The sequence below is a fragment of the Clytia hemisphaerica genome, unplaced genomic scaffold, assembly GCF_902728285.1.
Source record: "Clytia hemisphaerica strain Z4C2 unplaced genomic scaffold, Clytia hemisphaerica genome assembly, whole genome shotgun sequence".
NCBI classification, from domain to species: Eukaryota; Metazoa; Cnidaria; class Hydrozoa; order Leptothecata; family Clytiidae; genus Clytia; species Clytia hemisphaerica.
Genome location: NW_027103418.1, coordinates 191,189 through 204,797, shown reverse-complemented (window position 1 = coordinate 204,797; position 13,609 = coordinate 191,189). Strand labels below are relative to the sequence as shown.

At 34.4% G+C, this 13,609-nt stretch overlaps 1 protein-coding gene across 1 annotated transcript in view; it reads left to right on the top strand.

The window, feature by feature from the left end:
- The first annotated feature begins 421 nt into the window (after positions 1-421).
- LOC136797760 (tuftelin-interacting protein 11-like) overlaps positions 422-13,609 on the top strand; it is a 28,741-nt gene continuing 15,553 nt past the window's right edge. The window contains exons 1-13 of the mRNA XM_067054351.1: positions 422-693; positions 957-1,064; positions 1,217-1,241; positions 1,569-1,626; positions 2,221-2,262; positions 2,576-2,671; positions 2,999-3,082; positions 3,438-3,539; positions 4,189-4,291; positions 4,550-4,643; positions 5,654-5,776; positions 7,109-7,211; positions 11,493-11,671. Coding sequence (XP_066910452.1) covers positions 444-693; positions 957-1,064; positions 1,217-1,241; positions 1,569-1,626; positions 2,221-2,262; positions 2,576-2,671; positions 2,999-3,082; positions 3,438-3,539; positions 4,189-4,291; positions 4,550-4,643; positions 5,654-5,776; positions 7,109-7,211; positions 11,493-11,671 — 1,367 coding nt within the window. The 5' untranslated portion in view covers positions 422-443. The remainder of the gene's footprint in view (positions 694-956; positions 1,065-1,216; positions 1,242-1,568; positions 1,627-2,220; positions 2,263-2,575; positions 2,672-2,998; positions 3,083-3,437; positions 3,540-4,188; positions 4,292-4,549; positions 4,644-5,653; positions 5,777-7,108; positions 7,212-11,492; positions 11,672-13,609) is intronic.

Below are 13,609 nucleotides of genomic sequence, written 5' to 3'. Positions count from 1 at the left end.
CCACCAATTTTACTTTGTACAAATTCAATGTTTAGAAATTTATTTCTTAAAACCATGATGTACATTGTGCTATTTTAAATCGTTCCTTTTTGGGTATAAGTAAGTTATGACTACTCCCTTAGACGAGACAAATTCTATTTGATTTCTCACTTTTTTGTTTTCTTCGAATCTCATACCTACTTAAATTGTTATACAATACTTTAGAAGTTTAAATCTTATTCCATTAATGTAGATGATAGAAATCTTACAGAGCTGACATCCTTGTCTTTCCCTTATGTTATGACTCAGTTTTTAAAACTTTTTTTAAGTAAGATATTTAGACTCCATTGTCTTTTTTAAAGCCTATACGCTGGGAATAGACTAGTTTCAAAAATTGCTCTGTATTTTCTACTCAACATTTATTAATACAAAATATAATTTAACTTTTAGAAATAGAACAAAAAATGTCAAGTGGTGATGAGGTTGAAGCATTTGAAATCACAGACCAGGATCTGGAAAGTGAACTAAACCCAGGATTCCATAGAAAACAAACTAAAGAACAAGCTATTTACGGTGTGTGGGCCAACTCTGATGATGAGGAGGAAGGCAACTACCAGAAAAAAACACGAAAGAAATTCGGCTTACAAGCTGATGTTCCAATGGGGTTTGTAAGTGGTGGTAAATTTCATGATGAAGATGAAGAAAAAGAACAAGGTACTGTTTCGGAATGAAAAATCTTTTTTCTTCTATTAACAGAGCTATTAGCCCTTTCATATCGATGCAATCATAAGGTAAGGTATAAGGTATCCTATACATGATAAATGAATGCCACACATTCCATTCTCTGTAGGCAATTTTAGGCAATTTTGTTTTACAATTGAAATGGATGTTTTCAAAATAGCAATTGTTTAATAATCGAAGCTCTTCTCCTTTTGGATTGATTGAAACTTTTTTTTTCTTTCTTGAATCTTTTTCAGAAGCAGAGGTTAAAGCAGAAGATATGGGGTTTCCTGCTTTAAAGAAAGAACCAGTAAAAGAACAGTCTCAACAAGAAAAGACGAAAAATAAGTCTTACACTTTCAATGGTAACGATTATCAAGATTCTTTCTAATTGTTTTAACAAATCCTACAACTATAACCCATAATGATTGTAAAGAATATTTTACAACATATAGTTTTATCAAGTCTTGACTCTTTAATTCTTCATTAAAGTTTGTGTATGCATCTCTTTTTCTAGATCCATCGTTGAGGAAAGCTTCAAAGTAAGTTTTTAGTTTTTGAGCATTTCATCATTTTGACTAATTATTACATTGCATTCTTTCTAAAGATTTTGTAAACTTAACAACTGCCTTTACTGTGTTTATGTAAGAAATTGTGTTATGATATACAATGGCTGTCTGAGTTTAATTTGAAAATGAAAATTGCATTTAATATCTCTGCTCGTTTTCCCAGAAATTAAAGAGAGGTATGTTTTTTGAATGAATTCAGACAGAAAGACTGACTGTGTTGGCATTTACAAAAAAATACTACCATATCTTTGCTCTCAAGCTCTATTTATTCTATTATTACTGTTTTTTTTTACTTTTCAGAAATTTTGGAGCATGGGAAAAATACTCAAATGGCTTTGCCAGCAAGATGATGAAGAAGGTGACATTGTTTATCTTCTCACTTGAATTCACCATTAAGTGTAAAGATTTGATAGTATCCTATGATCTTGGATTTGATGAAATCTAGACAAGGGGGAGGAGGTTGCCAGTTAAGCTTTTTTCACATGCACGTAAAAATTTTACTTTAGACATTACGGAAAATCGTTTGTAAGGCTGTCTTTTGGGAATTTCCCCGACATTATGTAGAGATTTTCTTGATTAAGAGGGTCTTACGTGACTTCCCTCCTCTTCTCTCACACAGTAATGTTAAGCAAACTCTACATGAGGCCTTAAAACACTACATAAGCTTAAGGAAATTCCCCACTCTTCAAGGTCTTAGGTAAATTTTTAGGTGCATGTGAAAAAAGCTTTAAGGAGGAGTCTTCCTACCTACGTAAGGCCCCCCCGGCCGGGTTTTTCATAAAATTATATAATTATGTACAAAATTTTTTTTAAAATCATTTCTTAAGGGGGTCTGAATTTTCAAATGTATTTCCTAATGGGGGGGAAACTATGCAGTATAATCTCTTGTTCATTAGCTCGCCAACTTTGGAAATGATCCATTCTAATGAATTCCATTGATTTCTTTTCATAGATGGGTTATAAAGAAGGAAAAGGTCTTGGAAAAACTGAAGACGTAAGAATGTTTATCTTGCTTTTTGTTTAACTTGTTTATCAATTATTCAAATATTTCTTTGTCATCTTATTCAAATTTCATTAAAGCTTTTCAGTGCCAATGTCAAAATCAATTTGCATTATAAGAGTATACTCTAGTTTGCTTACATGCAAAAACCATGTCAGCACTGTAATTAAGACTTTTTTCCTTGAATGATTTTCACATGTATAAAGAACGAGTACACTCTCAAAGTAAGTTACTTGGTATTGAGATAAGAAGTATCTTTTATACCTTGTGTCTTTTACCTTTGGACTTACTAATTGTTTAATTTCAGGGTATTGTTGAACCTGTGCAAGCACACAAGCGAGGCGGCAGAGGTGCTATTGGCCATTATGGAGCTGAAAGACCCAAAAATAAATTTTCATCAGAGGTTTGGAATAACACATTTCTTTAGTTGTTACTATTTCAACTCACTAAAACGAATTTGATTTTGATCGAATCGATGCAAGTAGATTAACTAAGGGAAAATATTTTGTACTGGCTTCAAATTATTTCAATCAATTACTTAGATTAGCGCTATCCAATTCGATTGAGAATTCGATCGACAGTGGAATTCTTTGGTTGACATCCCCTTGTTCAGTTCAGATATTATAGAAATATTTTGCTCAATTGGAAATGATGGTCTCAGCTTCTCTAGTTAGCTTCTCTTTTTTGACAAACTTTGGAATGACAACAAAAACAAAACTTGTATTTTTAGCCTGTGTATGATACAGACGAGGAAGAACAAAACGAAATCAAAAAAGAAATTGAACAACTTCATCAATGGAAAAAGACTGGACAGGTACATTCTGATTGGCTACCCTTTTTCTTCTAAGTATTCTGAGGAAAACTTGCAAAATCTTCGTCCTCAACTAATTTGACGTTACTTTATTGCTTAAATTCTTCACCAAAGCACTCTAGCACCTTTTATTTTCGAAATAATTTCTTCATTCGTCACCAGTCTCCTAAAAAGGATTGATGGATGTGTTTGTTGTTGTTACAACTTGCCTAGATGTCGCAAGGAGCAAACGAACTTTAGAGAATCGACTGCAAAAAAGAAATGAAACTTTTCCTATAACTATTGTAAGGAAAATTTAAAAACTAGGACGGGGCCTCGAGGGTGACATTTCTCATTTTAATTTCTATTGATTCTTCAGGAAAAGAAGACACCAAAGTATGTTTACAAAACAGCAGAAGAGGTCAAGAAAAGTGGAAAGACTAAATCTTTGGCTCCTCTTCTCTCACACAGTAATGTTAAGGTAATCTAGTCTATCAATATCAATATCAATTTTTGGAGATTTCTGGTAATAAACTGCTTTCAAAGTGCTCTATTTTCAATAAAACATTTTTTCAAATGTAGCAATTTCTATTGATTTAATACACTTTACATCTGTTTACACCTCTGTATTTGCTTCATGCCAACAGTCAGGCCTACTAGTCTTAGGCAGGCGCCGCGGCAGCGGTAGGGCCGGTCAGGGATTTTTTTCAGAGTAAAGAATTTTTTTTGAAGTAAAAAATTAATTTTTCAAATGTTTTGAAAAGTCAGTTAGAAAAAAAAAAATTGAACTATGACGAACACAAAGAAACATTAGACTCACTATCCCTGATTGATATTGCCAATGAGTTTGTTAGAGTTCAACCTGAGCGACTAAATATTTTCGGCAAATTTACAGAAAGCGATTTGTAAACTTCTTTTTATTTCAGATATTTCATCCATCTTGACTAATCATTGTGGTGCCTCCTTAGACACTATATTATGGGGCCCGACTTGAAATGTCGAGCCGCGGCGCCTGTTAGGTCGTAGCCCCTCCGGATTGATCTTAAAGTCACATTGGGTTTTTAAGTATTGATCATTTTGACCAACCATCCATCAACATAAGACCAATGATATTTCTTTTGTGTAATTAGGTGGTGGACATGACAGGAAAAGAGACAAAAGTTTTGCAAGGATATAGTTCACTGTCTCATCAACATGCAAAACCTGATACTGAGGATGATGTTAAACCAGCCGGTATGGATTGGAAAAATATGTATTTTTGAGTTTTCCAAAAAAAAATTAAACCTTTACATTTTCATAATATAAAATAATGTTTCGAATTTTTATACAATTTTAAGGTTTAATTTTTTTCACTCGGAATGGTCTTTCCACCAATTATTTCCTTTTCCCTCCAAGAACAAGGTTTTTTTTCGGAAAGAACTTTAGAATCCTATTCTCACTGATTCTCATCCCTTTCCTTCTCTTTAATCATAATCATTCTTTTTACTTTAGAGGAAGAAAAAGATTTCGATGTTCCAGAACTCATCTACAACTTGAATTTGTTGGTGGATTTGACAGAATCTGATATCCTACAAACGGACAGACAGTAAGTTCCTTGAATCATATCTCCTGGCAGGGATAGTCTTGACCCAACCTAATAAAATTGTCTTGACCCACCCTAATAATTTACATGAAATGTGAAATTAATCTCTTTTTTTTAACATTCCATCCACATTTAATACCTGTGATGTAAAATCCGGCTGCCGTTAATATACAATTCAAGAAAAGAGTTTCGAATTTGGTCTACTGAGACCAAAGCAAAGTCTGATCATATTTACACAAAAACTGCCGATATTTCAACAATTTATCATGTCTTAAGACTTCAAATAGTCAAATTAAAAGTCCTTTTATGTATTTTTACACTTTGTCTAATAAAAGTAACTTTGAAACTAGACTGAAACTTTTCTAGTCTCGGGAAGTCATCAAACGTCCAAAATTTTTTTAAGCCATCTGGTATATTTTTCATCAGAAATATTCTTAAAACTTCCCCTAAATTACAAGATATGCCAAAATCAAAAGCGCAATTTCGAGAAATGTGCCATAACTAAGGGTATCAACGTACTAGTTCAGTCTTCAAAAGGAGTGTTGGTAGTCATGGGATCATCCCCCCCCCAGGAAGATGGGGGGGGGGGAATCAGATTTTGGTGCCAGGGGGGGAGTGAAAATTTCAAGCTTGATGGGGGGAGAAAGGCGAATAGGGGGTATATTCAGTCCTCTACCTAGTGGAGGGAGTAATAGGATAAATACAGACCTGCCTGGTGTTTGGGCATTCAGGCTTATGAGCCTGTCTTTCTTGGGATTTTGAGAGTCTTTTTTTTGCTATAGTAGCTTGCGAATTGAGGCGAGTCTGGATCATCACTTCGCAACCCTTATACAATACGGCTAGGGGGATTTCCCAATTAGGGGGGAGCACGAATTTTAAAGACAGGTGGGGGGGAAAGGCCAGATGGGGGATTTTAGCTCATATTAGGGGGGACCAAAAAGCTGGAGGACGCCATGGTAGTATCATATGTTCTTGCATTCTTAAAATTCATTTACTTTGATTCAAATTGGTAGATTGCGTTTTGAACGTGACAACATAGTGAATTATACACACGAAGTGGAACGATTGGAAAAGGTATGTCTCGAAGAAGAAAAAGATATTAACAATTTGGAACATGTTTTGACCATCATCGAAAGGTATGTATATCCCTCTGATTGATTTCCTAACAACAAATTCGATTGACTTCAAAATATGCTAATTTTGCCCTGATTGTCAATTATTTTGCATTTGATTGACAAAAATTTGGCAAATGTGGCAAGATTTTTGAAACAAAAATGCCAAATAAAAAAGATGTGCTTGGTGAATTTGGCATTCTTGGCAAATTTGGACCTTTTATCCATACAATACACTGTTCCCATGAGACCTGTGTTCTTTTCGCTTTTCGAACGCCAATTTTGCCACTTTTGGCAAAGATTTTGAAAAATAGAAGACATTCCAATGCTAAAGCAAAACAATGCCGATCGGCAATTTGATTGGTTAAAAAAATCGCCCGCGCGTGTAAGCACCTCTCGCTCCACAAACGCCGACAGAAAACTGCTGACGAAGCATCACAAAACGAAAATTAAAATGGTGTAGTTTTATTCTAAAAATCTGTACAGTAGTAAAATGATAATTAAAAACGTTAATGAGTTATAAAATGTACAAGGGTAATAAAATTGATATAAGCTAAAAAATGACTGAATGAAAAGAACAAAAGAGTGTCAATTGTCAGGGGCCTATCTAAACAATTGAAGTTCTTTTGAAGCTTTCAACCCGTCATTGGGTTATGTTTTTTCTTGTATTTTTTGAAATTGTCTGGTACTGTTGGAAAATGATGTAGCGGTGTAGGATTTTGCTGTGATCTTTTGACATTGAAATTGTGGATTTGGCAAAGTTGGTGAGTATGGCAAATTTTGAAGTCAATCGAATTGGCTGTAAGATTGTAATTGTACTTTTGACTGCTTTTGAGGAAGTTCCAATCTTTTTGTCCTTATAAATGGCCTAATTCCTAAGGTGGCGAACTTAGAGAATCGACTGTTATCTGAAATATTTTTTAATGATTGTCTTGCAATAATATTTTAATGTTGATATACAGTGTACAAGAAAAAACAAAATTTGAATTTTAGTACTTCAAGTTTCATCTTTATCGAATCGTCAGCTATCAAATGAAAAATGACAAATGCTATGATTTTATGTTGAAATATCTGGATTGATCGTAAAAAAATGTATAATTCTTGTACACTGTATGAAACTCTGGTCCTGATCATCGAGCACTCTTTGATGGAATCATCTATCACTTATTAAAGTTGATATATATTTCCCTCTATGTTCTGTCCTCTTGCTCCCTTGCTCCTTTCTAACACGAGAATTATTTGAGAAGATACAATTTTCAACCTTGTTAAGGTTTTCATATTTTCATGCTTCAACTTATATTTTGAATTGATGAGAAGGTCCACAACTTAATTGTTATATTTTTGTATTTATGTCAGGTGTAAACAAGGACTGCAACCGGATAAAGATGAACCACTTTCACTGGAAGGATTAATACAATGTTTCCAAACCTTACAAGATAGCTTTTACGAGGAGTTCAAGGTACATTTTTACTCGTGTAATCAACGATTTAAAGTCAACGATTTAAAGTAAACAATTTACCTATTCTCAACTTCAGTTTAACAGGAATCGGATAATTTCTTTCTGTAAAGGGCTACTGTACTTAGACTGCACAATATATTGGTGATCAACATTCGACAATATAGTTTTCGGACCTTAATGTACGGAGTAAACAACAAGTGCTCTATTATAAAAGGAATTTTCTTTCTGTAAGCAATCCCCCTATATTGTTAGAATATTGCAATCAAGCTGACAATATATTGCGGGCTCCTTTTCAATATATTGCCGACATTCAACAATATACTATCAATATATTGCTTGACAATATAATATTGTGTAGTGTATGTAGCCCATAAGTCTGTTTGTTTGTGTCAAATCTTCGTACAGCTTTGAAACTTCAAAACTTGAAAAATACCAAGGGGAGTTTTTCACGTTGGTTCAATTTAGATTTCTTACACCTTTACTAGAAAAACAAACTATTTAGGCTACGTTATATTTTCCTGCTTACCAGCGTAAAACTCCTAATAGTAAGAATTTGAGACACAAGATTAACAATTCTTCAAGCATGCAAAGTGCGAAGTGCACTGTTTGCCTAAAAAAAATCTCTAGAACCACTCAAATTTTTCATTTTTGTCCAAAATGTGAGGGACGATCCCATGCAAAGTGCCTCGGCGTTGAACCAAAATTTGTAAAAAACATCTGGCTCTGTAAACTCTGCAGGCAAGACGCTTTACCTAATTTTGAAACTGAGGATAAACTACCTATTGGTAAAGACATAAGTCATCTAAAATCCTATTTTAAACATCTCAACTCAAAATCTAATCATTTTTCTAACTTTGATTCTCAAGTCGACGATCAAGAAGACGATATAACTTATGATGATCATGTATCTCACTTTAATTGCAAATATTATAGTACTCAAGAATTTTCTTCTCTGCCTCTTAAGAAAAAATTTTTCTGCTTTCCATCTAAATATCTGTTCTTTGGAAAAACACCATGACAATCTTACAACTTTACTTTCTGATCTTAATCATAATTTCAGTATTCTCGGTATCACTGAGACAAGGCTCCATTCTAAGATTGAAGATACCGAACTTTCCATCAGCGGCTTCAATACTTTTGATACTCCAGCAGTCTCCACTGCTGGGGGTACTGCCATTTTTATTTCTAAATCTCTTAAAGGCAAACCTCGTGAGGATCTTCAAAATTTTATTAATTCTAACAGCGGCAATCTTGAATCCACCTTTGCTGAGATTGTTTTGAAGAATCGAAAAAACTTCATCGTTGGTTGTATCTACAAACATCCTCTTCTCGATGTTGATCTTTTTAATAAAAATTTTTTATCTCCTTTGTTGAAGAAAGCCTGCCAAGAAAATAAAAATCTTATCTTATTAGGTGATTTCAACATCGATCTTTTAACTTGTGACACTGACCTTTCTCACTCTGCGTTTCTCGACAATCTCGGTGCCTACCAAATCCTACCAACAATCACCTTGCCAACAAGAATTACTGACACTTCGAGCACTCTCATTGATAATATCTTTACCTCTCCTGTCAACTGTACTTCAGTCTCTGGAAATCTTACTGTTGCTATTTCCGATCATCTTCCTCAGTTTTTGGTTCTAAACACAGACTGCGGTCCCGAATTTAAGCCTGAACTTCCTTTTCGTCGAGAATGGTCTAACTTTGATGAAGCCAGCTTCAAGGAAGAATTTGACAGTTTTGATTGGGAAAATCTTCTTGAAATCGACAAGGGGAATGTAGACTCATCTTTTAACACTTTTCAAACTCATTTCTCTTCATTGTATGATAAGCATGTCCCTTTGAAACAACTTACTAGGCGTCAAGCTGATCTCCTGCTGAAACCTGGGTTACGAGTGGCATTCGTACCTCAATGAAAATCAGGGATAATCTCAAAAATGACTATCTGAGCGTTCCTGATTCTGCAAAGGATCTCAAATCTTTCCTTCGAGGTAGGTATAAATTTTATCGTAATCGAATAGTTTCACTCATTCGTGCAAGTAAAAAACTTCATTATTCTCGCTATTTTCAACAAAACTCTAATAACCTTCGTAAACTTTGGCAAGGTGTCCGGGAAGTCATATCTTCTTCGAATTCTAGGTCTAGTATTTCTCTCAACATCAATGACTCTCTTTCTTCATGCCCTCAAGAAGTCTCAGAAGGCTTCAATGATTTCTTCTCAACGATTGCTGGTAAGATACGATCAAAAAACCCTTTCACACGTCATCACTTTTCTGAATGGCTATCAAATGAACGTCGAAATCCTAATAACTTTCTCATCTCGCCAGTCTCCAAACTCGAACTCTCTAAAGTTTTAATGTCCTTGAGTGAGAACAAAGCTTCTGGTCCCAATAGCATCCCTTATCGTATTATTTCTTCTAACCTAAATAGTCTGTCTTCGATCTTCACTGACATCATCAATCTTTCTTTTTTTACTGGTGTTTTTCCAAGTCAACTCAAAGAAGCGAAAGTCATTCCGATCTTCAAAAACAAAGGATCTCCTTTTGATGCTGAAAATTACAGACCCATTTCACTTCTTTCAAACATCGACAAAATTTTTCAAAAACTTATGCACAAACGACTGATAAATTTTCTTGATCAGACAAATTCCATATATTCTTTACAATTCGGTTTTCGCTCTGGACATTCTACTGAGACAGCCCTTCTTTACTGTGTTAACCAAATCTCAAGTGCCTTGGATGAAGGTGATTTCGGTTGTTCCATCTTTATTGATCTGCAAAAAGCTTTTGACACTGTCGACCATTCCATCTTACTAGCTAAACTAGATTTCTATGGTATTCGGGGAAAATCTCTTGACTGGTTTCGTTCTTTTCTAACTGACAGATCACAGTTTGTTTCAGTTTCAGGTAAAAATTCTACATCTAGACGCATGCAACATGGTGTCCCCCAGGGTTCTGTTCTTGGCCCCCTTCTTTTCCTTCTTTATGTGAACGATCTTCATACTGCTCTTCGATATTCTCTTGTCAATCTGTTTGCTGATGATACTATGCTCTTTCTGAGAGATGAATCTTTAAAACCTATAGCTAAACGAGCAAATATCGACCTTAAGCTTCTCATGAACTGGCTGAAGGCGAACAAGATCTCATTAAACGTTGGTAAGACTGAACTTATGATCTTTCGTCCGATTCGAAAGAAGATCAACTATGACTTAAAAATCAAAGTCAATGGACGCAAACTCATACCAAGCAAAGTTGTCAAGTATTTGGGTGTATATCTGGATGAACATTTGAACTGGAAACACCATATAAACTTTGTTTGTAATAAATTAAAGAGAGCTAATGGAGCTCTCAGTAAACTTAGGCATTATGTCGACAAGAAAACATTAACATCATTATATTATTCTATTTCTCAATGTCATCTTTCTTACGCAGCCCAAATATGGGGTCAACGGCAGACAATCTATGCTCGCAGGGTCCACATTCTTCAAAAACGAGCTCTTCGGATTATGACTTTCTCTGCACATTCATCTCCTTTATTTTTAGATTTCAAGATTCTTCGCTTTTTCGATTTTGTCAAATATCTAAATATTATCTTTCTCTTCAAGCACTTAAAAAACAAACTTCCTACTCCTTTATTGCAAAGTCTCGAGTATAAGCGATTAAATGATACTGATCGTCATGAAGTTATCCGTTCTAAGTCCGGACTTTTAAAAATACCCGAAGTAAAAACAGTGACTTATGGCAATTACTCAGTTTTATACCAATCAATTCTTGCTTGGAATGAAATTCAACATTTCTTAACATTTGATGACAATTCCACACTTGCATTGGATCGTCTTAAGGACTTTCTTAAGTTATACTTTTTGTCTTCGTATACTTAGCTCTCGTTACAGTTTGTCTTCTTAGTTATTTGGTTATTTGAGTTGGTTATTTTATTTTTAAACTTTGTTTTTTTAAAGCATTTTTACGAAAAATTTCTTGTCAATTTCTACTTAAAATAATACTTTTAAAATTATTCAATCTTGTAACTATATCGTACGGCCACCTCCTTAGTTTAGCTTTTTTGTCTATGAGTGTGGTCGCTCGTCTCGCTTATTAGGACAAATAAATCATTTACTTACTTACTTACTTACTTACTTACTTGGAGACCTGGAGTTGTCTATTTTCAAGGGGGAGGGAGCAACCTACCAGGACACTATGGGTTTGATGCTGATGAAGCCTTTACTTTGTGATTTGAGTTAATAAAGATATACCCTCAATAAACCTTTTTCTTTTCTTATAGCTGTACGATTTGGACAAGCTTGTAGTTCCTCTTGGCTTTCCATTACTAACCAGACATTTCTCATCTTGGAATCCTTTCAAAGATCCGACTCACGGTATTGACGTGGTCAAACTATGGAAAGAAGTACTTCAAGATAATCACCAGACTCAATATACCCAAAGTAACAACGAACAGCGGAGGTATTTCTTTGCTTTTATCTTTGTGACTTAACATAAATAACATTTAACGAAACGGTTGGCCTTTTCAGAAAAAAACGTCCATAGGGGGAGAAAAATATATATCTGATGTGTATCGAAAAATGTATTACTATCCTTGATGAATTTTCAGTTGACTCTCTCTGTAATTCGATCTTCAAGGGACTAGAAATTTTCATCCAAATATAGAAAGATTCGAATAATAGAATTTCGCCGGTCCAGGGCACGAAAAAAATTACCGCCTCAAGTTTACTGGGCTTGCTAAGAAATTGCCCGAGTTATTTTTCATTCGCTCAGTCTTTAAAAAAACAAAGTAAAACCCTGTATATAACCTCCGTCCCCGTAAACGGATGTTTTTTCCCAATAGCCCAGTCGCAGTGCAACGTAGCTAAGCTTAACGGCCCTTTAGTTTTCTTGGCTGGAGAAATGCAAGAATTTGCCGAATAGACTAGTCCTAACACTACCATATGGATAACGGTTTTTACAATCACTTTATTTGCATTGTATTTATAGTGGCAAGAAAAGGTTTTCATTTAAGTTTTAATTATCCAGATAATAGTGGACGGAATAAAGTTGTCGGGACTGATTGTCAGCATCGCAACTTTTCTTTTGTTTTGATTTACCAAAGGTGGTTGCACCCACTAACTTTTCCATTGGTCATTATAAAGTAATATTTAGTGTTTAACCCTTAAGAATGCTGGCAAAAACTTACGAAAATATATCCCATTATATATATAATCGCACGATGAGTTATTTTTTCTTATTTGGCGCACCTTCAAAGAGAGCAATTAATCGTTAATTGCATCCTGTAGAGAACAATTAATCGTTAATCACACTCTTAATGAAGCGCCAATGTTTACAAAATTGATTTTAATGTTTTTTCTTATATTTTTTTTTCATCGAACGTTTTAATTGCATTCGAAATTCATTTTGTGAGAAAAAAAATCTATAAACAACAGTTAAAGAAAAACATAGAAATAAAAGAAAAATTTAAAACTTTTAGTGTAATTTCTGTAATTTACTTTCCTAACTAGGAAAAAGTAGTGAAACCCATTGTGCGATTAGCTCGTAATCACATAATAACTCGTACAATTTGAAAATTCCACTCGTGATTTTTTTGTTTCGAATTTTCCTCGTCCTTTCGGACTCGGAAAATTAATAACAAAAAAATCACTCGTGCAATTATTCTCGAATTGCACTCGTTATCATGTGATTACATATACCAATTAATGATGCTCAAAATAGTCACCTTTTTACAAATATCAATCAATTTATTTTTCTATCTTCTTTTCGTCAGTCTGTCCCTAGCACATATCATTTTGCTTTAAAAAAAATCTTTCCATGGTCGGTCTGCTACGGTTAGTTGATTTTTGGGTCTCGCTAGTACCAACTTACTCGTACTAAACCCCTGCCCTGTCTGTGCATGTACAAGCAACTTTTCCGTCTGAAGACATAATTTTTTTACAGTTGAGACTTTTAACTTAGGTTTCCGTCGTAATTGTAAGCCTTGAAAGAACAAAATTTCTTTCACTTTTCACTATGGTTTTGATTTACCAAAGGTGGTTGCAACACTTATCCACCAACTTTTTCACTGGCCTTTATTATAATGTAATAATTAGTGTACACTTTTACCAAACAGATAAGTGTTAATCTCTTAAAAATACTACAAAAAAACTTACGAAAATGTATAATACAATCAACGATGCTCAAAATAGTCACCTTTTTACAAATATCAATCAATTTATTTTTCTTTCTTCTTTCTTCTTTTCCAAGACAACTTCAAAATACAATCCCTCCATCCTTGCAATGGTAGCACATTTCGTCAGTCTGTCCCTAGCACATATCATTTTGCTTTTTTGAAAAATCTTTCCATGGTCGGTCTGCTACGGTTAGATGATTTTTGGGTCTCGATAGTACCAACTT